At 50.0% G+C, this 27,175-nt stretch overlaps 1 protein-coding gene across 2 annotated transcripts in view; it reads right to left on the reverse strand.

The window, feature by feature from the left end:
• The window catches only part of SHISA9 (shisa family member 9), a gene marked incomplete at both ends in the record, with an annotated part of 281,605 nt that extends 257,363 nt beyond the window's left edge, over positions 1-24,242 (reverse strand). For both annotated transcript variants that reach the window (XM_080704215.1, XM_080704214.1), the window contains 2 exons: positions 8,372-8,499; positions 23,578-24,242. In XM_080704215.1, coding sequence (XP_080560341.1) covers positions 8,372-8,499; positions 23,578-24,242 — 793 coding nt within the window. The remainder of the gene's footprint in view (positions 1-8,371; positions 8,500-23,577) is intronic.
• Positions 24,243-27,175: the final 2,933 nt, after the last annotated feature.

Genomic DNA, 27,175 nt, shown 5'->3' on the forward strand with positions numbered 1-27,175 from the left:
ATTGCACAGCTACTAAGAGATGGAGCGCACACTCAACCAGTCATCCACCTCCAAGTCCCTGTCTTCCCAAGTCACGTTGGACAAGTGTGGTGAGTGCTGTCCACGTGTCAGCGATTCACCTATAACACTGAATACCTTAAGAGAAAAAAAAAAAACATTTTCTTGATCTAAAACCACTTAAACTTGTATCAGGCTACTGCACAGAACCTACCAATGCTTTATACCTGATCCGGCATAAATTACCCCTCACTTTTATTAACTCTATAATTTACTAACCTGGGCACTAAAACCATTAAAGTCATAGATCTTGGGACAGAAACGATGGTCTTCCCAGCAGTGGAAAAGAAATTCCAGGTTTCGTGGATGAGTTGGTAGCCGTGACTTCATAAAGGAGGGCTATCTCCTCTCATGAGCTGGTATGACCAACTCCCTAAAACTCCGATTCCAGGAGTCCTGCTGAGTAGCCATGAGCATCCTTATGGAGCTCTTGCTACACAGTCATCTGTGCATTCATTCATTCATTCATTCATTCATTTGTGTTTTCATTCATTCAGCAGGTATCTGTGAACACCGTGTATTTTCTAGGCCCTAGAGCTACAGGGGTGAGTTAAATATATGTATCCCTGCCGCCCCCATAGAAGATTCAAACTCTGCCTCCCCCTTCCCTTCCCATGCACACCACTCTTGTTGGGGGGAAAAAAAACGCCCCACTACAATCATGATAAAGAACCTTAAAATAGACTCTACCCTACCCAATACAGCAATCCAGGATCAGGCGGCTGATCCAGGGGAAGCCAGATCATTGGCTGATCAGAAACCAATCATATGCTCCCTCTCTCTGGATAATGTGAATCAAGGAACACAGTCACTGAGCACATTTAGGGCAGAAAAGACAATGACGAGGCCAGTATGATGGTGCAGGTCTGTAATCCCAGTACTTAGGAGGCTGAGATGGAGGATCACAGGTTCGAGACCAGCCTCAGCAACTTGGTAAGATCCTGTTTCAAAATACAAATTGAGGCCGGGCATGGTGGCGCACGCTTGTAATCCCCGCGCTTGGGAGGCAGAGACAGGAGGATCTCGCAGGTTCGAAGCCAGCCACGATGGCTTAGGAGACCCTCTTTCCAAAAATAAAATAGGTCTGGGAGTGTAGCCCAGAGATAGATGGGCTTCCAGGAACCCCAGTACCACCAAAAAAAAAAAAACAACAAATTGAAATAGGGCTGGGGGTCTAGCTCAGAGATAGAATGGTCCCAAGTTCAATTCCACTATGAAAAGAAGGAAGGAAGGAAAGGATAGTGATGAATACTGTTCCTACTGAAGCCCCTGAGGTGGTCTTGAACCCCATCCTTCCTGATACACAAATACTCCCCATGAGATAACCTATGTGTATACAATACAATCCACACTATAGAGTCAGGTAAACCCAGTTTTGAATCCTAGCTCCATTATGTTTTATCTATGATATCACAGAAAAGTTCTGTTTATAATGTGTGTGTGTGTGTGTGTGTGTGTGTGTGTGTGTGTGTGTGTGTGTGTGTGAGACTAGGGGGCATTCTACCTCCAAGCTACACCCCCAACCTAATTTTATTTTATTTTTTTGTTTTGAAACAGGTTCTCACTCGTTTGCTTAGTCTCGCTACATTGCTGAAGCTATTCTCGAACCCGCAGTCCTCCCGTCTCAGCCTCCCAAGTACTGGAATTACAGGCCTGCGCCACTACACCTGGCTGATTTTTAACTTTCTATTTTATATATATTTTCAAACATACATGAATACAAAGAAGAAGGAAGAATGAGCCTCCATGTATCTGGCCACCCGGTTGCAATTACTCTCAATATTTTTCCAATTTTGTTTCATCTCTCACAATTTTATATTTTTCTGCGGTGTTTTCAAGTCTCAGCCATGATGTGAGAGGAGTTCTCTAATTTCCACCAATCTGTTTTCTCTTTCATAAGAAGAGAATAATGATACCTCTTCCACGGGCTTTTGCATTCATTGGACAAACACTGACAGAGCCTCTGCACGAGCCGGCCCAGTCCCTGGTGTGGGGGACAGCAGGGACAATACGAGGCATTTTCCCCTGTGGTGTTGAGAGTGTAGAGGAAGAGATCTGGGTAAAATAACAAGCAAGGTAATTTCAGACAGAACAAAATGTTATCAGGAAAATCATGGGGGAAACGAGGAACGGTTTAGGGCTCATCGATAACAAGGAAGACCTCTCTGGAGGCAGCAAGTGGGGCACGATGCACAAGGGAGGAGGCCAGACACACAAAGGCCCAGGGCAGTGACTGTGAGCTACAGCACAGTGGAGACAAATTGCTAGGAACGGGCTTGGCTACTGGGGGGTTGTTCTGAGAACAACTAAATGAACTGTTACAGACCTTCTGGGCTTAGCCCCATGCCTGGCATGGAGTAAGTGTTCAGTAAACATTAGCCTTCCCCGTGGAGAGCTCATCCCAAGATGGTAAATTGGATATATGTTTTGGAAACAGCCCTCTTTTTTCCTACAGTGCCAATTGATCTTCCCTTCACCAACGCCTACTCCCAGCGGGAGATTTGCACACTCTACAAACACTTGGCCACAGGAAGAGTCGACGTGGTGTGGTGGTTAAAATCACACACCTTGGGGCCTGGCTCAGTTTAGGTCCCAGTTCAGCCGGACATTGTATCATCCCAGTATTTGGGAGGCTGAGACAGGAGGGTCACAGATTTGAGGCCTCCGCAACTTAGCAAGACCATCAACAAGTTAGAGAGACCTTGTTTTAAAATTTCAAAATATAGAGGCCAGGAATGGTGGTACGCACCTATAATCCCAGTACTTATGAGGCTAAGACAGGAGGAATGCAGGTCCGAAGCCAGCCTCAGTGACTTAGTGAGGTCCTGTTCCTACATTTTAAAATAGGGCTAGGGGTGTAGCTTGGAGGTAGAATGCCTCTTGTTCAATTCCCAGTACAAATAAACAAATAAAAATAAAAAGTAAAAAAAAAAAATGGGGTGGTGTAGCCCAAAGGCATAATGCCCCTTGGTTACTAGTTCAAGCAATTTCTAACTACTGTACTTAGAGAAATTTCTGTTTATAAGCTGCAGACAGGACGCTTACTCTCTGAGCCTCTGTTAAGAAGGGAAACATGGGAAAAGGCTTAAGAAGTCAACACGCTGTGGGCTCATAATGCCATATTACTGTTAACAACGTTATCTAATTTACTGCTACTATTACACTATCTCAATGTAGTATTACATTGTTTTCTCTTATATGCTCCGTTATTTGTGTACTCTGCTATTTTTTGCCTGTCCTGGCTAAGAAATTTACTCCCCTCCCCCTTATTTTGTTGGTGATCCTGATTATTAATCCCAGGGGCATTCTACCTCTGAGCTACACCCCCAGCCCAATTTTTGTTTGTTTGTTTGTTTATTTTGAAACAGGTTCTCACCGGCTTGCTGAAAATCTCACTAAGTTTTTAAGGCTGGCCTCAAATCTGCAATCTTCCTGTCTTGGCTTCCCAGAAGTGGGATTACAGGCATGTACCACCACACCCAGCTAAAATTACCTGCAGTTTTTAAAAGTATTTGAAATTATCCTTGCTGGGCTTTCCAAAAGCCAGGTGTGCAACCTTCTGGGCACTTTGGGGAATGGAGACCAAGGAAGAAACCCAGAGAGGAGTTAGGAAATTCTACCTCTTTGGAAACTAAGCTATGAGCCTGCTTTGGGGCCTGTGTAACTCTCCTTGGGAATCATCGAGGGAAGTCGGGGTGCGGGCTGGAATACGGGAGCCTGCTCTTCCTGATGGATCCCGTGTCCTAGAACACCAAGTCATCCTTTGTCCTCAGGGGGGGTGAGATCTCACGTGCTCAGATGATGCTGTAAAATAGGTGGTAAGGCCTAAACCCGCTGCCACACGGGGTGCACAAGCGCGTGGGCCACGAGAGCACTGTGCCCGTCTGTGTGCCAGGGCACCGTCCCCACGGCCACCAGTCGATGCCAACACGGGCCACGTGAACAGCTTTATGGGAACTGTTTGCTCCTCCCTTCCTTTTCTCTCTCTGTCTCTCTCCCTTCCTCCCTTCCTTCCTGTGTTCCATCTTTCCTTTCTCTCTCTCTCTCTCTCTCTCTCTCTCTCTCTCTCTCTCTCACTAGGTATTGAATCCAGGAGCATTCTACCTCTGGGCTACACCTCTAATTTACTGCTACTATTACACTATCTCAATGTAGTATATGAAAATCCTTTTCTAATATATATATATATATATATATATATATATATATATTTTTTTTTTTTTTTTTTTACTTCAGAACAGGATCTCGCTACATTGCTAAGAGTCTCACTAAGTTGCTGAAGCTGTCCTCGAACCTGCGATTCTCCCATCTCAGCCTCCTGAGTACCGGGCTTCCAAGCCTACCCCACCACGCCCGGCTGTGAACGCTTCAGTGACAGGGCTGCGGCAGTGCATGCATTCGGAGTCTTTCATCTTTACCACGTCACTGTACAATATGGCACAACCCAGATCATACTGTCACAGGGTGCTGTGCTGGAGACAGTGTAGACGTCCACACTGGATCCCGGGACAGATAAGGGCCATTCGTGAAGAAGCTAATAAAAGTCCACGTCTGCAGTTGAGTGAAAAAGAATGTACTAATGTTGACGTCTTAGTTTTGACAAAAGTGTCGTGTGATATAAGACGTTAACACCAGCAGAAAGTGGATGCGGAGTAGGCAGAACTCTGTGTCGAATCTGTGAAACTTTTCTGTAAATAAGAATTTTCCCAAACAGCAATTTCATACCTGAAAAATGTGACCATTACCAACACATGGATTGAGAAATGTGGATCCGGGGGTATCTGGAGACCCTCCTCCTACCTCCCATCCTTGGGAGGACTGAGCGGAGCCCAGGTTTACCCTCCACCCCCAAAAGAGTAGAGGGGTGTCCCTGGCCGGCAGAGAGGTTGGGGTGTGTTCTTAAGGACACAATGTGCCTTCCAAAGTAAACTCTAATTACACAGAAGCCAAGGATCCTTCACAGAAAATCACTCTCTCGTCAGAATCCACATCCTGTTAATCAAAGGGGTCGAGGCCCTTTTGATTAGCAGACTAAATATTTTTAGGCAATATCACTAGATGCCAGGAAAGAACGTGAACAGTATCAGCTGCAAGGGAATAAAACCATCTTTAGATATAAAGGCAAGTCCTGCCTATCATCACAGGGAAAAACCAACCCTGGGAAATTACTAAGAAAAGTCAGCAAAAATGTCACCCTATGGAAGGCCTCTCCTCCCTGTCTGTCTACGCCCAGGCCCTTCTCCACTCGCCACTCTCCTCTCTCTCAGTGCCTCAGTGTTAACTCTCTTAACGTTTCACCCGAGCGAAAGGAGGAGAGATCAGAAAGCAAGGCAGTATTCATATTAAGAAAATGAGCTACGAGGATGGGATGAGATTGTTCTCCTAAAGCTCTGTCCGGTGGGTCACCGACCAGAGATGAAAATGCCCTTTAAGCTCTGACCGCTGAGCTCCCAGCCAAACTTGACAACTTGGCTGTTGAGTGAAGAACCACCTGGAGATGGCGTGATGCGCCCTTCTTGGTGGACCACAGACAGGGGCATCTTTCCTCCTTTATCCTCACGTCACTGCAGCACCCATAATAACCAGAAAGATTTTATACTCAAAAGGGACATTCTAATTCTGGTATGAAGGACCGGTCTGATTTTCCAGTTATCAGACTGGATTTCTTCCTTCCTTCTTTTCTAGCAGCCAAAATGGGCCCTGATGATTGCCAGGTTTCTTAAGCCCCTAATTAATAACTATTTAATACTAACCATCTAGTGCTATCCTCTCAAGAAACTCCCAAAATCATTACTTCTTCTAAACATGTATTTTTTCTGTGTCTACAATATATAAATAGCTCCTATAAATCAATAAGAAGACAAGATATCACAGAGAAACCTGTTACTACTATTAACTCCGGGATTGATGTGTTATTAAATTCAATTCACTAATGTAAATCTGGGAAAGGCTCTATGCTTATTATTTTTCCTATTTGGTTATTCCCAAGAATGGCTAGGAAAAAGATTGGCCAACCTGACAGGACTGTATCAAATCGACACCTGTGGCAATTCCTGTAAGAATATCCTGTGTGTGACATCACTCCTGGACTTGACTAGGAATGTCCTAATAGTCTAGCTCTACCCAGTAGACTATGATAAGACACTTCCTCCCTTTATGTAAAACACCACCAATTTTGGGGGCACAAATATAGACCCAAAGCAAGAATCATAAATAAACCAAGGTAGCCTTGGTTTTGTATATTATTATTATTATTATTATATACAAATAATAATTTGCATAAAGACTATAATAATAGTATAATAACAATATTATTATAGTATAGTAATATAACAATATTATTCTATTATAATAATATGCAAATAATATAATAATTATTATTATAGTCTCTATACAAGAGACTTCTGACTCAGTACCAGGACACCCATCTCTGAGCAGCAACTTAGTTTCTGCACAGCTTTAAAAGTCTCTGATTTAAGCAACACTCATTAACATTCCCTGCCCTTTGGTCTGATGGAATGATGAATACAAGTGACTTCAAGAAGTTTGTTATTCCATCTGCGTGTGAGTCCAAATCATCCTAGAGATGGAAACTGCAAATGAAAAACCTGCTCGCAGTCACCTTACAGAGCAAGGGACTCAAGCTCCCTTTTCAGTTTCTCTGCTCCATGACCACATTCACTCGTTTGTGATCTCTGAGACGCCCGTACATCCAGGTTCGACTTATTTCTCAGCGCCACCTGAAAGAATGTGTTCATTTTCATCAAACACAAACTAGACACACCAATCACCATTCTTTGGGGAAGGTGGGGTCTGGTCCAGTCGCTGATGTACTTAGCTCTAAGATGTGGTTATTTCTAATACTATTCTATGATCCCGTTTATACATGAGTAGCGCCACATGATTTAATATAATGAACCTGAAATTCCCTTTGGTGACCCATTTTTCAACCCCTGCAAACGCTGACTTTGCTAACATACAAGCAACAGTTTCCAAAACTAATAAAGTATCCTCCTGTAGAGTCAAAGAATTCAAATCACATAAGTCAGACTTCACAGGCTTCTTTCTCTACCCATTGAAGGTAAAAAATAAAATAAAATTGCAACCAAACATGCCAAAGCAATGATTCAGCAAATAAAAACTTCCATGCAACTTTTAGTGGGACATCAACAGAGCAGGCCCAACCTGTAAATGCACACAGTGCCCAAACTGCTCCTGGGGCCTGGGATGCAGAGCAGAGCGCTTGCTGAGCATGTGTGCAGTCTTGGTTCAATCCTCAGCATGGCAAAATGAAACTAGTTCTGTTGCCAGGAGCCTCCAGCCACAGCGGAAGACATCCTTTGAATCGTCTGGCTCCTGTTATGTTACACCAAGCCCTCTGTGTTATTTTAATGTGGGGACTACTGAAAACATAATTGCTGGGAATGACCCTGGTAGGATGGTAGTGTCAAAAACAGAATGGTCTCATTTTTCTTCCACTCCCATTTGGGGGCACATCGGCTTCATAATGTGTGCTGTGCATACAAACCTTTGAAAGGAAAGAGGATCTCCAGGAAAAAACCAAGATCCCCAGGTACACTCGATCAGCAGAAGAACACTTTGAAGCACAATAGCAGAAACAGATTTTTTCTTTCTTTTTTTTTTTCCTGGCAGACCTGTGGAACTGAATTTGCTATAGTAGAATTCTGTGTATGCCCCCAAACCAACATGACCACAACTCAATGCCTGTCCTCCCACACACAGAGTAATTTATGAATTATTTTTATGAAACTCTAGTACCAATCTTTAAAAAAAAAAAAAAGATCATTTTTCTGAACCGGTATTTGTTCACTGAAGAAAAAAAAAAAAAAAGCATGAAACCTAAAAATGACAACTGGTCTACCTCAGCAGGCATCAGGGGATAATGGAACACTAGCTAGCAGATGACCCAGTCAAAATGGACCAACAAAGTAAACCACTGACTAGCAGGTTAACAGCCTAAGATGAGCCTATCAAATAACACATTGGTTAAGTAAGTACCCAACCATGATGAGCCAACCAAGAGGAACATTAGTTAACAGATCAACAAAGATGAGCCGATCAAGCAGTCTACTAGTTAACACAAGAACCTACTATAAGAAACTCACCAAGTGGATCAAGATTTGGCAGAGAAAATGACCAAGGGAAGTCAATAACACCAAACTCAAAAGAAATAAGTAACACTTCTAGTTCATCAACAAAGACACTCCTAAAAAATATACCATGAAGTCTGGTGATGTGGCCACCGCCCAGGTCACCTTGCAGGACCGGGAACAGTGCCCGGGGCTATACTTACGAAGATTATTCATGGGGGCTCTTGTATCCATGTTCTCATAATGCTGGACGTGGACGACGATGTTAAGGTCCCTCTCCATGTGGTCAGGGTTGCAGTGGCCCTGGGGCCTCATGACATCCGCAAGGGCCCTGCAGGAAGAAAGGATTGAAATCTGTTCATTCAAAACATGAGGACTGGGACCTGTGTGCCAACCACTGTCCTCTCAAATGACAGACAAGGTCATCTCCTCCCCGGAGCCAGAATTCCAGCCAGGGTGGAACAGAGGTAAACAGGTCAACAACAGAGCAGATGGCCACGGTGAGCGGATGCACAGAGACTTCACCAAGACCCATTGATGGACTTCTCATCAGTGGTACTGATGTGATAGCAGTACCACTACCCCCTGCAGCGGTGCAGAGGACTGGCTGATGGCAACTCTAGTTGCCCAAAATCCACGGGCTTGGTTCTCTTTGTGGCTAACACAGATGCCAATGCTTCCTGTGTAACGATGGCCCAACACTAGTAACAGTAGCTGATGTTCGCTGAGTACTTACCACCAGCCAATCACCATGCTGACCACACCACATCCCTCAGCTAGATAAAACAGCATGAATCACCTCCAGGGGAGAGGTACTTCTCAGAGGCGTGAAGGCTGAGAGGTGAGATACCCTACCAAGGTCACACAACCCTTCAGTAATGGTGCAGGATTTTCAGCGCGCGCGCGTGTGTGTGTATGTGTGTGTGTGTGTGTGTGTGTGTGTGTGTGTGTGTGTGTACTCAAAACAAAACCTTTTCCCTTTTCCTTGGCGAGGATGGGAACCGAATTCAACCCATATCAGTGACATTCACTATTAAATGTAAGCTTAGGAAAGAGGCTTAGTACTTGCACATGAAGCAGAGCTCAGATCACCATCAAGCAGGTCATCACGCAGCAAGATCAGACCCACCAGCACGAGTTTTCCCTTTCCATCTACCCTCCATCATGAGTTTATTTAGATATACAAATATCCTTGAGAGATAGAAAGTAGCCCAGCGTGGTGGCACATGCCTGTAATCCCAGTACTTGGGAGGCTGAGACAGGAAGATCGCAGGCTTCAGCAACATAGCAAAGCTCTCCGCAACGTAGCAAGACCCTGTTTCACAAACAAAAGAGAAAAAAGGCCAGGGGTGTATATCAAAGATAGAATGACCCTGGGTTTAGTCCCCAATACCACACATACACACACACAAAAAAAAGATATATGATAGTGTATGTATTACTGTTTCTGTGTGTGTCTCTTACATAGCCGGTAGGTTTACCAGAGACCTTGTTCTGTTTCTCCTTTGGAGCATACAACATGGCAGTCGGTCACACTGCTGAACGTGACTTCCTTCCGTCCCTTGTAATCACTGTGTAGTGTTCCACCTGCTGCCACCCACCTGCACTTACCTGCAGGACTGAGAGTCTCCATAGGAAATAGCCAGTCTGGTGGAGGAAGCAACCAATGAGAATGGATGCCAGCTACCAACCCCCAGAGGCCCCATTACACACCAGGAGGCCACTGGCCTGCTTATCACTGCCACAGGGATGAACCTAGATGGTGGCCAGCTCCCCGGCCCCATGAACAGCACGGGGGTAAACATCATTGTACAAGCCTCTCCTTGGAACAGGGAGTGTTTGTCCAGGGCACGTACCCACCAGGGGTATTGCCATATTTGAGAACCAGCCCAGATGTTCCCAGTGGACCAGAACCCTCTAACTCTATGGAGCTGATCAGGAGAGGCCCACACACACACACCCCAGCTATGAACTTGCCAGCTTGTTCCTGGAGTTCTAAAACAGTGGCCTACCAACGGTTGGCGCGGGCATCACCTGGGCATTTGATGAGAACTCGGGATCGGTCCTGTCCTGCTGGGTGAGAAGCACCAAGGGTGTAGTTTGTGGGGTTCTCTCACGGGCATCCCAAGTGTGTCTGCTGCACACACGAGTTGGAGGCCCCTAGCAACAGATGCCCCGAGCTGAAAGGAACCTTTGCAGCTGGTGAGAAGTCTCAGACACGAGGCCCACCTCGGTTGGCAGAGCCAGAGGAAAAGATGGCGCCAGCTAAGAGACGGGAGAATAACGACAGCTCTCAGTCATTCGTTCATTCAATCACGCTTTATTGAATCCTAGGTGCCATGCACGATAAAGGACCTGGGAATACGGATACGGCAGTGCACAAGACGAGCGAGGTCGCTGCCTTCCTGGAGTTTACATTCTAGGGGAGAGAATAAAAAAATAAACATGTTAAATAAATAAACGAAAGCCGCAAATAAATAAACAGAGAGTGACACAGTCGGGGGGGACAGGTACATGGTAGCAACTGTCATGATAACCAAAAAAGCGGAAATAGCCCAAATGTCCACCAACCGGGGACGACGGACGTGAATTATGTGGTGTGAGATGGACTATTATACAGCCATCGAAATGAAGTCCTGACAGCAGCTACGACATGAATGAAACCCAGTGAAGGAATCTAGGCACCAGTGCCTGCCTTGTGCGGTCCCACATACAGCAAGCGCCCAGAGCAGGCGGCATGTAAACAGAGGAAGCGCATTTGTGGGTACCAGAGGCCGAAGGTGGAGACAGGGAATGGGAAATGAATGCTAATGGGTAGGGAAGATCATTTTAGGGTGATGGTTATTCAAATTAGATAGCAAGCTGGATGTAAAAAGTGATATATAATAAAAATCGCTGAGTGTAGATCTTTTAAAGAATTCAGCTGGATGTGGTGGCGCACGCATATAATCCCAGGACTGGGGAGGATCGCAGGTTTGAGGACAGCCCCAGAAACGTAGCAAGACTGTCAGCAACCTAGTGAGACGCTGTCTCAAAATAAAAATAAAACAGCCGGGCGCGGTGGCGCACGCTTGGAATCCCAGCATTCAGGAGGCTGAGACAGGAGGATCACTTTCGCGGACAGCCTCAGCTACTTAGTGAGTCCGTGTTTCAAAATAAAGAATAAAAAATAGGGCTGGGGGGTGTAGCTCAGAGGTTGAATGTCCCTGGGTTCCATCCCCAGCACCGCAAAAAAAAAAAATAATTAATAAATAAAATAAAAATAGAAATAAATAAGTAGGACCGTGGACATGGCATAGAGGGAGAATGCCCCTGGGTTCAATCCCCAGTTTCATACATACACGCACACAAAGAAAAATTCTAAGGAGGGGGAGAGTTGGAGGGGAGAGAGAATGAGAGGGAAAGAGAGAAAAGGAGATGGTGCGATCAGGAAAGTCGTCATAAAGAGGTGACAGAGGTGTGAGAATGCGAAGAAATGGGTTCACCTGATGCTATAATTTGATCAGAAAGGCCAAAGGGTTAAAGGCTTAGTCCCCAGCTGGGCAGTACTGGGAGATGGTGGAAACTTTAAGATGTGGGCCTTGTGGGGGCGCTTGAGGTCACTGGGGGCGCGCCCTCCAGGGGGCAGTACATCCTGCTCTCTCTACCTTCCCTGTCCACAGAGTGAGCGGCTCTGCCCCACCCTGTGCCCACACCAAGATGCTCAACCTTGCCACAGGCCCAAATGTAACAAGACCAATCAGTCAAGGCCGACACCTCCGAAACAGAGAGCCAAAGCGGGTCCTTTTTTGCTTTGTAAGCTGATCATCTTGGGTATTTGTTACAGTAACAGAACGCTAACACATGTAAAGACTATGGAAAGAGCACCCTAGACGGAGCAGATGGAAAATGCAAAGGCCCTGAGGCAGGAAAGAGAGCCGCTATTTGAAGCATTCTCAAGAAAGCAAATAAAACTAATACCAGGCAAGCAAAACAGAGGGCACGGCCAGGTGTGAATTATCAGAACCCATTTTATAGAGAGAAAAAAAGCCGCCCAAGTTACCCCAGCTAACCAGTGGCGGGCCTGGGAACCCCTGCAATGCTGTCTTTAAAATACCAATCCAGGCTCCTTCCTACCTCTGTGCACTAAGCAGGGTCTCAGCCAAAGGGGCTGCAGGGCAGGGACGTTTAGAGACACAGGACAGAGGCCTTCCGAACCTAACTTGCCTGTTTCCCTTCTAAACGGATTCTTCGTCCTGAGCCTCCAGGGGTCGTTGAATTCCTCTGTAATTGAATGGAAAATTTGTTTGTGCATTTTCCTTGAGCAAGGTGCCATAGCTTTCCTCAGGTTCCCCAGAGGGGTCTCCCCCAAATTCCAAACTTTTCCAGCCATGCAAAGAATCAGGCCGGCTACCGTGAACTTGGTGGGTGCTGCCATCTGCAGACCCCCTGGGTTTCTCCAGAGTGCTGGGAATTGTAGAATCCCAGCCTCACAGCCCAAGGACACTTCCCCCCAGGGCCACCATTCCCGGCACATGTGGTGCAGACAAGGACCCGGAGAGACCTCCATTTCCTGGCTAAGAGGTCCCCAAAGCATGGCTCACCCTCGGTCTGCACGAAATGACTTGGCATGGGAAAAAGAAATGTCAGAATTCAACATATGGCCCTTTATCATTACAAATGCATGCCTGTGGTCCCCATACCCGGGAGGCTGAGACAGGAGGATCGCAGGTTTGCGACCAGCCTCAGCAACTCAGCAAGGCCCTCTGCAACTTAGTAAGTTCCTGCTTCAAAATGCAAAATAAAAAAATAAAGCTGGGGATATAGATCAGAGGTTCAATTCGATTGGTAATGGGTTCAATTCCAAGTACCACAAAAAATATAAAAATAAAAAATGAGAAACCAATTTAATTACATGTACAGATGCCGGTGCCTGCACTTGGAACACCCACTTCCGATAGCAGGAATCAGAAACCTTGGACCAAGGAGGGAGACCGTCAGAGGCAGCCTCACTGGGCCGTGGTACCTATAATCATCACAGTTCTGTGGAGCCCCAAAGGGATGCAAGGATTAAATTACATACGTTGTACTCTGCTGTCCGTCACCAAGCAGGTACGAGGCTGAAAACATCCCCCCTCAACAAAACCAGGGGCTGACGTTAGTGCCAATCGGGTAAACACAAGAAAACACGGTCAACGCTCTGCCCGTGAGGTAGCTTCTCCCATGTTTAAAACAGAGATAGTCCATTTAGGTCCAAGTGAAGTCAGCCAGAAATAACCCAAATGAAGAATACTCAAGATATGGATTTATAAACAAGGAACCTCACCCTCCGTGTATGCAGTGCTTGGGCCTTTAGCTAATGATAGTAGGAAGTCGTCACAACTAGCAATAGATTTTTTACATAGTGTTTATTTCATCTTGGGGGGCTCAGTTTAAAATTTCTGTGCTTACGTGCTTGCTCATGAACATACTTAATCAACAATCCATGGGGCCATCCCTAACTAGTAAAATCAATGTGCATACTTCGGGGTGCATACTAAAAATACTTTTTTTTTTTTTTTTGCAGGTCTGGGGATGGAACCCAGGAGCATTCGACCTCCGAGCTACACCTCCTGCCCTATTTTTTATTCTTTATTTTGAAACAAGGGGTCACAAAGTTGCAGGGGGCCTCACTAAGTAGCTGAGGCTGTCCGTGAACCGCGATCCTCCTGCCTCAGCCTCCCGAATGCTGGGATTACAAGCGTGCACCACCATGCCTGGCTAAAAATACTTTAAATAGGGAGGGGTTGCCGGGTGTGGTGGCGCACACTTGTAATCCCCGTGCTTGGGAGGCTGAGACAGGAGGATCGCACAGGTTCAAAGCCAGACTTACTGAGTGAGGCTCTCAGCAACTTAGTGAGACCCTGTTTCCAAATAAAGTATAAAATCAGTCTGGGAGTATAGCCTGGAGGTAGAAAAGCCCCTGGGTTCCACCCCCAGTATCACAGAAAGAAAGAAAGAAAGAAAGAAAGAAAGAAAGAAAGAAAGAAAGAAAGAAAGAAAGAAAGAAAGAAAGAAAGAAAGAAAGAAGAGAGAGAGAGAAAGAAAGAAGGAAGGAAAGAAAGAAGGAAGGAAGGAAAGGTCCCAAAATGCAATGAATTAGCGAGTGGAAAGGAGCGAGTGCCACAGACCACGCCAATGGCTCAGGACTCCGCGTCTGCTATGGTCCATCATCTGCATGCTTCTGCAACTCTCCTGCACGCCTGGATGGCTGGGGATCCCCTACCCGGGGAATCAAAGCGAAGGCTCAGATTCAATCGCCCACGGTAGGGCCCGAGATTCTGCTCAGATGCCCATGTCCAAAAGCCGCCCCCGTGTATGGAGACCCTCGAGGCAGTGTGAGGGTTGGCGCAGTGCGTTGGTTCGAGGGGCCGCACTGTGCCTGGATATTGGACAAAGTGTTGTTGTGGGTGTTTCTGAGTCTGCTTGGATAAGATCGACACATTAAACTGCTACACTGAGGAGAGCAAACGGCCCGCTCTACTGTGCGAGGGCTCTGCCCATCATCTTAAAGTCTGAAAAGAGCGAGGAGCTGCCTTCAACAAGGGGATGCTCTTGCCTGCGGGGCTCTGCACTGGGACTTTGGCTCTTGCCGTTCCTACAGCAGACAATCCCCCACCAGCCGCAGACTTGAATGGAGACCCTGCTCTGTAGGTGTGGGACCTGCCAACCCTTAGAATAAATCTCCTGAAAATGAAGCTACACTTTGACCCCTTGAGTCCCATACCCCAGGTCACAACGATGATATTGATGTGGTACTTTTTTTTTGCGGTACTAGGGATGGAACCCAGGGGCATTCTACCTCTGAGCTACACCCCAGCCCTAGTTTTTATTCTTTATTTTGAAACAGGGTCTCACTAAGTTGCAGAGGGCCTCGCTAAGTAGCTGAGGCTGGCAGTACACCGCGATCCTCCCATCTCAGGGTCCCAAATACTAGGATTACAAGCGTGCGCTACCATGGCTGGCTGACCATTTTTCAAGTTTAAAATGATTGTCTATTGGTGATGTCCTAAGGTTCAACTTAGTACCAACGTACTTGTACATTTCCTGGTGTGTTAACCTGTCTCCTGATATTTGACTGTGGGCTCTCCAGGGCAGACATAGCCATCCATACCATTCACAGACCTATCATAGCTTTCAGCCCAGTGCTGGGCCCTAGGTACATGTTCAGTAAACACCCATTAAGCCAGGCATGGTGACACACACCTGTAATCCCAGTATTTGGGAGGCTAAGAAAGGAGGATCACAGGTTCAAGGCCAGCCTCATCAACTAAATGCGTCTTTTACTAACCTAGCGAGTATCTCAGTAACCTAGCGAAACCCTGTTTAAAACAAAAATTTAAAAAATAAAAATTAAAAACAGCTGAGGTCAGAGGTCAGAGGAAGAATGCCCTGGGTTCAATCCTTGCTACTGCAAAAATAAACAAACACCCACTGAGTTCACGATTGAATAAACGTGGAGGAACTTTCTGATGCTGAGCAAACCGCGAGCTAGAAACCAGAATGCTCACTGTACGAGGCACACAGGACACTCTTGGTGCGGAGGTGACAATGGCGGTTCCCGCACACCTAAGTGTGAGTGACAACGGGCCAATGGTTAATAAACCAATCAACCAAGAAATTAGCAACTTGATGTCAGACCATAGCACAGAAGGAAGGAAACAACCCCAGCGTGATGGGCCGGAATGCGTGCGGAGGACGGGGAGCCTTATGGTCAGAGGCAGCTTTCAGAGAAGATGGCATCGGAGCTAAGACACGAATCCTCAGAATGGACCAGCCATCTGACGGCTGATGGGAGAGAATTTAGCCAACACAACAGCTCCCGGCTGGGAATGAGTGTGGCCTCTCTGAGGGACAAAGAGAAAACACTGAGTCACTTTTCTTTCCAATTACGGCATGCAAACATAAGATCCCCCATAGAGCCGGGCGTGGTGGCGCACGCTTGTCATCCCCGCGCTTGGGAGGTGGAGACAGGAGGATCGTGCGGGTTCGAAGCCAGCCGCGCTGGCTTAAGAGACCCTGTTTCCAAATAAAAAAGTATAAAATAGGTCTGGGAGTGTAGCCCGGAGGTAGAAGGGCTTCCAGGAACCCCAGTACCACACACACACAAAAAAAAGATCCCCCATATATCTATATATCGTGTGGGTACTGGGGAATGTGAACCCAGGGGAGCATTCTACGACCAAGCTTTACCCCCAGCCCATTTTTAGTTTTTGTTTTTGTTTTTGAAACAGGGTCTCGCCATGTTGCTGAGGCTGGTCTCGAACCTGTGATTCTTCTCTCTCGGCCTCCCAAGTACTAGGATTACAGGCATATTTTACCATGCCCAGCTATGACCCCCCCCAACCCCCGCCGCCGCCAGTATTGCCAGACAGAGATCCAAGTCTCTGTACATTGTTTCAAAGCCTTCTAGGAGTCCCAATGTCCTAATTACATCCTGAAGCACCAGTAGGTTTCCCGAGTGTTTTCTCTTATACAAGAAACATTAATTTTTTGGAGAGACGAAGGGCAGTGGGCAGAAGCTAGCTTTCTGCAATAGTGGTTACACGGGTGCGGCGTTGGTCCAGCTCATCAAAACTGCACACTTAAATATGTGCATTTTACCTAGAAAATTATACCTCGATAAAGTAGATACTTAAAAATCCAAGTATTCAGCTCAGCATGCATGCCTATAATCCTAGTACTTGGGAAACTAAGGGGACTCACAGGTAAGAGGCCGGTCTTGGCAACTTCACGAGACCCTTGTTTCAAAATAAATTTTAAAATAGGGCTGGACATGTAGTGTGGAGGTAGAATGCCCCTAGATTCAATCTCCAGTGGTTCCCCAAATAAGAAGTAAATTAGAATAAAATGCACGGGCCAGGTGTGGTGGCCCATGCTTGTAAATCCCAGAACTTGGGAGGCTGAGATAGGAGGATCGCGGGTTCGAGGTCAGCATCAGTTACTCAGTGAGACTCTCAAGAACTTGGTCCCTATTTGAATATCCCTGGGCTCCATCCCCAGTACTGCAAAAAATAAAAATTAATTAATTTAATGCATAAAAGCACAGACTCAGTCCTCAAGGAAAAGTAAAGGTATTCTATTAGAAAAATAACCTCAAAACTTTGTGTCCTCAAGGAAAAGTAAATGTATCCTATAAGAAATATAACCTGGAGACTTGGTGTCCGACAGCCTATGCTGGCCTGGGCTTCAGCTCGGGAAGCTGACCCAAGCCTGAGGACAACCACACAGGTGTAGAGAGCTGGGGCGGTGGGAGGGAAACTGCAAGGCAAGAAGAAAGGCAAGAGAAAGAGGGGCATTCGTCATATGATGCCATTTCTTTGCAAGGGATTCAGCAGACTCTTCTAAAACATGTTTGAAAAACACACAGAACATCGCGCTCTGCAATTTGCTGCTTGGACTTTTTTATTGTGTTTGAAGGTGGGCAACGTAACGGCACCTGTTCCCTCCTGGCTTCAAGTGTGGGGAGCTTCAAACACACGTCTCTGCCCTGCAGGTTATTTCTCACCAACACCTCCTCCCGGAGGTCTGGCCCTGCCAGGGGCGCAGGTAGAAAACATCCCTAGACTTGATCTTACAGTGCTCCCCGGATGCAGGGCTGTTTGCAGGAAAATCGAGTACTCGGTGTGATCTGAGAGGACCTGCAGCCCTGTGATTGCACACGAGGGCAGTGCAGCCTCCCCAGGCCCCGGAGCTTCCTCCTGGAAAGCAAACTCTCTGTCACAGAGCCTGAGCCTGCCTAGGGGAGGAGGTGTAGAGATAAATGAGAATTTGCACATAAGCTATAGCAAAATTGCAAACTCAGCAAAGGTTCTTTGACATCACCCAGACAACAGGTGGCGGGTGTTTAATGGAAGGACAGAGAGGTAAGGAGACCAGACCAGGGTCACACAGCAAGGGCTGTGCACCAGATGACAATATCGCTCGCTTCAAGGGACAAGAGGGACATAATTTCAACAATAAGAATGGTGGGCGAGCGTGGTGGTGCAAGCTTGTAATCCCTGTACTTGGGGAGGCGGAGACAGGAGGACTGAAGGTTAGAAGATAGATAGCCTCAGCAATTTAGCAGGCCCTTCAGCAAATAAAAAATAAAATAGGGCTGGAGGTCCTCAGAGGAGAACAGCCCTGGATTCAATGCCCAATAACACACACACACACACACACACACACACACACACACACACACACACGGTGAGAAAGGTCATAGTTGCTGGGCAGGGACTATATGACAGATCCTTTATTCATTGTTTTCTAAATCCAGAGAATTCTCATAAGGACACTTGAGTATCAGAGTCTCAGAGAGGTAAAGCAACCTTCCCAAGGTCACACAGCTAGGAAGAGACCTGGGACTGAATCTCATGTGGTCAGACCGGAGCCCAGGCCACTTGGACCAGCCTAACTGCCTCTCTAGGGCCTTCAGGTGACAAAACTGAATGAACCTGGAGGGTGGGGTGATGGAGATGAACCCAGGAGCCTCCTAAAGGAAGCAGTCAACACTTAACTAGAACCGAGGGCTGCTGGGTGACAACACAGGTCCAATGCTACCTACCAGACCTACTGAATGCTCCAGACAAATAGGAAACGTGGATTTCCCTGTGAAATCCGTTTTTTTAAGTATTGGCAACTGAAGTTGGTTTTAAAACACCACTCAGATTAAAGACAGAAGAGATTCACAGCCAAATGCCTTGAGCCTTAGCTGGATCCTGTCTTGAAAAACCCAAGCTCCAAGAGACATGTTTGGTATGACTGGGAATCTGAGCATGATTGGCCATTGGATGACAGTGCTGGCTTGGGTTATTTTTTTTTGGGGGGGGGATATGATAATGAAATTGTGTTGTATGGAAGAAAATTCTCTTTCTTTGGGGGTCCATGCTGAAATATTTAGGGACAATGTGCCATGTCTGCAACTACTTTCTGATGGTTCAGGCAAAAACTAAAGAAAGGAAAAAGAAAAGAGAGGGAAGGAGGAATGGAAAGGAGAAAAGGGAATAAAAGAAAAAATATATGGAGAGAATATGAGGGCAAAAAGCAGATACGACAACAGGGTGATCATTGTTACGTCAGTCGAGAGCAGTACGTGGTTCTCACCTGGGGGCAGTTCTGCCCGACACGGCATCCAGCAACACAGGGACAGTGTTTGCTATCATGGTTGGGGGACGGGGGTGTGCTGCTGGCATATAGTGGGTCCTGCCACAAGTCCTGCAGTGCACAGGACGCTAACCCACAGCAAAGGGTTACCAAGCCCCAGTACCAACAGTGCTAAGGTGGACAACCCTGATCTAGGCAGAAGATATGCTGGAGTTCATTTTATTATTTTTTCAAAGTTTTTTTTTTTTGCTTAAAATGTTTCATAATAAACAAATTAAGAGCAGGGTGTGGTGGCGCACGTTTGTAATCCTTGAACTTGGGAGGCTGAGACAGGAGGATCACAGATTCGAAGCCAGCCTCAGCTACTTAGTGAGGCTCTCAGCAACTTGGTGAGACCCTGTTTCCAAATAAAATATAAAAATAGGTCTGGGAGTGTAGCCCGGAGGTAGAAAGCCTCTGGGTTCCACCCCCAGTACCACCAAAAAAAAAAAAAAAAAATTTAAGAAAAAGCCAGGCATCGTAGCACATGCCTATAATCCCAGAATTTAGGAGACTGAGACAGGAGGATTTCAGGTTTGAGGCCAGCCTCAGCAACTTAGCAAGACGCTTAGCAATGTAGTAAGATCCTGTTTCAAAATTAAAAAAAAAAAAATAGACCAGGTGTGGTGGTGCACGCTTGTAATCCCCACGCTTGGGAGGCTGAGACAGGAGGATCGCACAGGTTCGAAGCCAGCCTCAGCTACTTAGTGAGGCTCCCAGCAATTTAGTGAGAGCCTTTTTCCAAATAAAATATAAAATAGGTCTGACAATGTAGCCCGGAGGTAGAAAGCCCTGGGTTCCATCCTAAGTACTAAAAATAAATAAGATAAAATAAAACAGGTCTGGGGGTGTAGCTCTGAGGTCAAATGGCCCTGGGTTCAATCCCCAGTAAAGCACACACCAAATAAATAAGTAAATAAATAAATAGTGATGATGATGATAATAATAATAAAATAATGATAGTAAATAAAATAATTGATGCCTAAATAATAAATAGAAATACCTTGCAGTCTCATCAACACACCCCCACATGGTTCGGTGACCACGTCTGGCCACCATTTGCAGTCACCTCTTCTGGTAAACAGCAGCGCCTGTGGCGGCCCTGGCAGCTGCCCAGTGAGCATTTGTTCGGTTCTGACAAGATCCCATGCAAGCTCCCCCGCTGCCCCCAGTGACTGTCTTTCTCCTTTGCCTCAGTCTCCTCAGCCCAGGAGGAAGCAAGCCAGATGCCCTGGGCTCTGAGCCTGCATCCTGACACACTAGATCCAGGGCTCTGCTGGAAAATACAAGTTTATTGGTCACCAGGGGCAAAGTTTGCAAAAGGGGCGCAAACAGCCACATGCTCCGTGTCCTTGAAAGGAAGGTTCTCTCGGGCAAGATAAGGGGAAAAGAAAAATAAATCTCAGCGTCCCTAGCAGCTCCAGACAAAAATTAAGAGGCTGTGGCTGGCAGGTTAATTTCTCCTGGCCACCGTCCTGCCTCATCGCAGCCAGGCTGGCTGTACTGGGCCCCACCAGAGGACTGCTTAGCACCATCAGGTAAAAGTTAATGAGCCAGTGGCCATACTGGGATTGCAAATGATTAACTGCACACGCAGCTTGTGAGGGTTTTCTGGGGCGTGCCACACAAGGGGACAGAGAGTCTTCCTCTTGGATTAATTTGGCCACCTCCCAACTCCACAAACTACCCCCAAACCCAAGACTAGGGCTTCCCCCTAAGTGTAGACCGCTTTATCTCAGAGACACCCAGGAGGACTGCTAAAAAGCAGGATTCTGGGGCCCACTCCACACCTACGGAGTCAGAATCTCTGTGGCTGAATCTGCACCATAGGGAGGTATTCGGGATTCTGAGAGGCTGGAGCCTAAAACCTCTGCAGGGACACAAAGGGAAGTAGAGACTGCACAATTTTTTAAGTGTGTGCCTTAGGCAAAGTCCCTTACCTGTGCAAAGACGGTTCCATATGCAAATAGAAATCATAATAGCACCTGTCTCAGGGTCACTGTGAGAACTAAATGAGAGTTCACACACAAACACACACACACACACACACACACACACACACACACACACACACACCCTAGAGGCAGAGCCCGGTGCCCTGCACCCTGCTCCACACGTGTTAGCTCTTCCTCCTCCGGTGATTGGCGGAGCCTTAGAATCACCTGGAGAGCTTTTCAAACCTACAGACACCCTAATTCATGATTTAAATAGTCAATGGGGCCCCTGGCAACAGGACTTTTTTTGTTGTTTGTTTGTTTGTTTGTTTGTTTTTTAAACATCACAAACAGGAGCAGAGTTGAAAAAAATCACAGAAGCTCCCAGTAAAAAACCGGCAAGTCTCCCTTCTCAAGAGTCCGCATTGCATTCTGGTATTCCCAACATGTATAGTGAGGAACTGTGTTGAGGGGCTGTTGCTACCCCAGGTCTGGGTACCTCTGGACACTGGCTCCAAGCAGATCTTTCTGGGTACCTGCAGACAAATGTGCTCCAACATTTAGCTGAAGTCATTCGCCCCCCAACCCCCGCCCCCCTAGGCGGCAGGTCCCTAGTGGGCCCCGAGAGCCTTGATGGAGAGCTGTTTTATCAAGATAGCAGAATCACAGGGGGCTTGAAGTTAGCATCCGTTTCTCCCACAGACCCGCAAAGGCTGGCTCCTCTCTCTACCCCCCCAGCCCTCACCATCTAAAAAGGCTCCTTTAAGGAATAGTTTGCCAGGAAAGGGCTCGGTGGAGCTTTCCGCAGGAGTTAGGCGGAATCTGCAAGACAGCCTACCTGTGTCTGAGTAATCTGCCTACAAGGCGACAGACACCCGCTGCCGCAGTCCTACGAGCATTAAAGGCAGACCCGGAGAACCCCCGGGACCCGCCTGACGGGCCCAAGGGAAACGTCCCCGGGCACCTTGGGGCTGCGGGGAAGTGGGCGGGGCCAGCGTTCGCTACCTTAGTAGGTCAGCCTACTTCCGCCTGAAACCTCACCCCCGGCCACACCGCCCCGCCGACCCAAGCCCCCAACAACTTCCTCGCCTCTCCCCCTCCCCCGGAGCCCCTCCCCTGGGGAAGAGAATTCATCCGATACTCTGCGTATAAATAGAAAATAATTACTAGTGAGGTGGCGATGTTCCTTTGCCTATTTTTGGTGGGTCTCTTTGTTCAGCTGTTTTAGGCATGCACACGGAGCTCGTGCACACACACGCGCATACACACGCGCACACACAGCCCCCCCCCCGCACGGGGAGTGGGGGGGGGCAAAGACTTTATTGCCCAGACGGGGGGAAAGGGACAGCTGCGGCAGATACCCCAGCCATCGGGCTGTGCGCGGACCCCCTGGTGGCTTCCCCATCCAGCCCACCGGCCCGGAGCTGGAGCTCGCCCCTCGCCTGACTCCCGGAGGGGGCTTGGGAGGGGAGCTGCGTGCTCTCGGCTGCGCCCTCCGCCTCCAAAGTTACTGAGTTGTGCGAATCAATGTAGACACTTTTTTAGAAAAAGCAAAAGGCAAATAGCTCCATTAATCCCCAGATGCCTTCTCCCATCTGCTGCGATTGCGGGCGCCGGGACTTGCATAATGAGTAAGACAAACCCGAAAGTTGACGAATCGGGGCGCTCGCGCGGCGAGGGCGCGGGGGGCTCGGGCCGGGGGCGCCGCTCGCAGCCACGGCCGCTGCCCCGGGCCGGGAGGGGTGGCGGCCGAGGGCAGGACGAGCCGGGTGGAGGGCAGGGGAGGCGAGGTCCCCATTCCTGGGCCCGCCGAGGCTCTGCAGAAGCCGGCGGCCGCCCGCTCCGAGCGAGGCTTTTGTTCCTGCCCTGGGCTCGGTCCCCCACCTCCCGCGCCTCATTTTCGCTGGTCCTGCGAGTTGCGGGCGGCACTCGCTCGCTCCCTCCTCCCTTACACACGCGCACGCGGGCGCACACACGCCCCCCTTCCTTGCGGGCTCGCCTGCCTCGGTCTAGCTAGAAGCTAGCTTCTGGACGCGGAGGGGTGCCGCCGATCCCCTTCCCCAAAACCCGGGGCTAGAGGGGACGCGAGAGCCCCGGCTCTAGGTCTCAGGTCCACGTCAATCACCGGCGGGAGGGGGCGGCTGGAGAGCGAAGGGGACGGAGACCCCCTCCCCGGTGCGCTCACCCTCACCCGCGCCGAGCCCAGCGCCCCTTCCCTGCGCCCCGAGCCAAAGTTGGTGACCTCCCCCGCGGAGGGGCGGGGGGCCGGGGCGCCCTGCCGGGGTGGGGTGGGGGGGGGAGCCGGGGAGGGCGAAGGGGAGGCAGCCCACCTGGACATGTGTTCCCTTTGGGGCCGGTGCGCCTTCTCCAGCCCCAGCTTGGTGAAGATGCCCACGAGCACCATGACGGCCACCACCCCGCAGATGATGTAGACGATGAGGTTGGTCTTGTCCTTGGTGGGGTCGTGCAGGGGGTCGTCCTTGCGCGCGGGGGGCTTGCCGGTGTTGAGCCAGAGCGGCGTGTCGTAGTTGGTGCAGGTGCTCTGGTTCAGCCGCCGCTTCTTAAACGTGCAGCAGAACCGGAAGCCACAAGTCCCGCAGCAGAAGATGAAGTCGCCCGAGCTGCAGTTGAACGGCGGGTCCCACTGGCCCATCACATCGAAGTAGCCCCGACAGAAGTCCGGCGTGGGCGCCCGCGTCGGGGGCGCCTCGGAGACCCCCACGCCCTCGCCGGCCTCCCCGGAGGCGGCCCCGGAGCGGTTGCCCCCCGCGAGCACCAGCATGCCGCCCAGCTGCGCCAGCTGCCGGTGCCCGGCTCGCTCCTGCGCCCGGCACACGCGGGCGCACAGCTCGGCGAGGAAGCAGCCGAGGAGCAGGCGGAGGACGCGGCGCATCGTGTCTCCCGGCCCGGGCTCGCCCGCTCGGCCGCCGCTGGAGCCGCTGCAGACGCTGCCGAGGCCGCTGCCGAGGGCTGCGAGCCGCCGCGGGCGGTACATGCAGGGAGCGGCGCGGGGCGCCCGGGGGTCGGCGGCCACGGCGCTCGGCTCAGCCTGCCTTCGCCTCCAGCGCGCCGCGGGGCCGCCGGGGAGGAGCGCGCGGCCGGCGGGGGGGGCCGGGCGGGGGCCAGCGCGGGTGCAGTCCGGCCGGCCCCGGGGGAGGCGGGGGCGGGGAGCGGGCAGGGCCGGTCGGTGCGCGCCTCCCCTCCGCCCGCGGCTGGGGACCCGCCGCCCCGCGCCCGCTCGCAGGATCGGCTCGCCAAGTGCGCCCGGGAGAGCGCGGCGACACTTGTGGAATGGAGGGGGGCGGGGGAGGGGAGGAGGGCGGGCGGAGGGGGCGGGGGCTGGGGGCGGGCGCGAGCTCCGGAGGGGCGGGGGCGCGGGGAGAGGTGACTCGGGCGGGCGGGCGGGCGGGCGGGAGTTGGGGGGCGCGCGGAGGCGAGCCGAGCGGAGCCGGGCGGGGAGGAGCGAGCTGGGCCGCCGGCGAGGCTGGAGGAGCCGCTCGGGCTTCCCCGCAGGTGGAGGATGGCGGCGGGACCTCCCGCGCCCTCTCTGGGCGGGAGGCGCGGCTCAGACCCGTCCCGGCTCAGAGGCGGCCCCGCCCGGGGCTCCTGCAGGGGTGCGTGCGCAGGAGCGCGGCTGCCCCCCGGGGAAGGGGGTGACTCGGGGAGGATGGGGACGGACTAGATGGCTTTCACTCCAAGACAGACCTGAGCACAGTCTGGCCGGGATCTGCCCTTCGCGGGGTGCGGGGCCGCTGCGCCCTCCTGCTCAGTACGCGACCCTGGGGGTTCAAGTTCCTGGGCGCAGGCGAGAGCTAACGGCGGGGTGGCCAGCCCTGGGGGATGGGGGGTGAGCACCCTCGGGAGAGGGGCTTGGGATGAACTCGTCAAAGAAGCGCGGGGGGGGGGGGGGTGGAGGGGCAGCGAGTAGGCCGAGGCCAAGGCGGGTCCTGCCAGGTCTGCTTCCCTAGGACTCTCCGAGCCCCTCGGACCTGCCGCTACGGGCCCTCCGAGTCCCCGCCGCGTTCTCGGGGCTCCGCAGGAGGGCACACCGCGGCGGCGCCTCTGCGCTCCTGGATCCGGCGCTGCGCAAGGCCGGGGCGCGCAGCTCCGCCGCCCTGCCGTTCCCGGAGGCCCCGCTCCTGGCTGCTGCCCAGCCGCCCGGCCCGCGCCCCATCGAGCCCCGGGCAGCCTCCCCGGGGGCTGCGGAGCGCGGCCCGGCTTCCTCGGCCCCAGCCCCTCATCTCTTGGCGTTTCCAGGCCTGCCCTGTCTTCCAGGGGAGGATTCCAGCCACCCGTCCGCCCTCTCCCTTTTCTTCCACTCCTTTCTGCTCGAAATTGACTTCAATAACCCCCATCACAAGATTTGTACCAAAGCGGTCACACCAAATTTAGATCTCCACACGCCCCGGCGTATGTTTGCGTTTTTTTTTTTTTTTTTTAATTGCATTAACTAAGTATACACTTTACAGCTCGCTGGGCGATTTGCAAGGAATTCCTGCTTTTACTACCCTCCTCTAGGCTTGGCTGCAGTGAAGGGCTTCTGGGCGCATTTTCAAAGGACTAGGACATTGGGCTACAGGTGAAATGGTTTGCTGAGGCCCCCTCGATTGAAAAGGCCTGGGGTCTTTCCTGGGCGTCCATTTTAAGTTGTCTGGACATGAAAGCGAGTTTGACTAATGGTCCCCTTTCTTTCAAGAAACAGTTACCTTGTGGTGTTTGTGGGGGGAAAAAAACTTGCAAACGCACACAGGCTCAATGGGACATATACAAGATTAGATGAACCCCAGAAAGTCTCTCTCCGTTATGAATCTTATCTCCCATCCCCACCTGGGGAAGGTATGAGATTGTTTCATCTGGAAGCATCATCTTTATTACCGTAGAAACTCTTAAGACAATGGGATGTGTCTGTCATGACTGATCACCCATGCCCACCATGGGAGCCCTACTCACAAGCACCTGCCTACAAGCTAATGACCACTGGCATTTATTCAGAGCCAGCCCAGTATCCACTAAGCCTCCTCCAGGAAGCTGGGGGAAGTGCCTAAGTGTCTAACAACCTGAAAACACTTGCTGGTCCTGGATCTCACTGTGCTCTCCCCACATTAGGTAACAGTATCAAGCATGCCACACTGGGTGAGGAGACTGAGTTTCAGAGTAAGGGAGTGAGTTGCTCAGGGTGGCTGGGTGAGTGAGTGCCGGGGCTGGCAATTGGCCCTGAGAAATTTGACATTGAAGCCTGCGTTCTAACTACTTCATGTAATTCCTTCCTAAATTAGCTCTCTAAAGGCTCTAACCACTTGATATTATATGATGTTTTCTTGGTCTGTCTCCAAGCATGGAGATATAAGACCCCTGTTGACAGGACCTTTGACCAGCTGTCCCCCCCCAGCACCCAGAATAATACTGGATTTGGCTTGCACTCAAAAATAGTTAGGGGCTGTCTTAGTCAATTGACTAATTAATCAAGATCTTTGATGAGAGATATCCTAAGCTGAGAGAGGACGGGAACACTGAGGACATGATGATGGCGTTTCTGCCATCGTGACAGACAAAAGAATTGGTAAACTGGGTTTGGAAAGGGATCTTCCAACGGGTTTTTTAGGGTTCAGGAAACTGGGGCTCAGAGGGGCTAAGGGGTAAGTCCAGCAAATGGAGATGTCAGATCTGAATGCAGGCTGCCTGATTATTGATCCAGGACCCTCCTGTCATCCCCACCCCAGGGCCACTGTATGCTGGCACTTCCCAGGGAGCCTCAGGGTGTGGATCACAGGGACCCAGGAGAGGAAGTCCCAGGGGCAGCTTCCCGCTGGGGTTGGAGGTTTTAAGACACTTCTAAATTTGATTTTTTAAAAAATACCTTAGGGAAAATCGGGGCAGAAAAGTGCATTTCAGAATCTGCCTCCGGTCTCTGTGAAATATTGCCTGTCA

The sequence above is a fragment of the Muscardinus avellanarius genome (genome assembly GCF_963383645.1).
Source record: "Muscardinus avellanarius genome assembly, chromosome: 10".
NCBI classification, from domain to species: Eukaryota; Metazoa; Chordata; class Mammalia; order Rodentia; family Gliridae; genus Muscardinus; species Muscardinus avellanarius.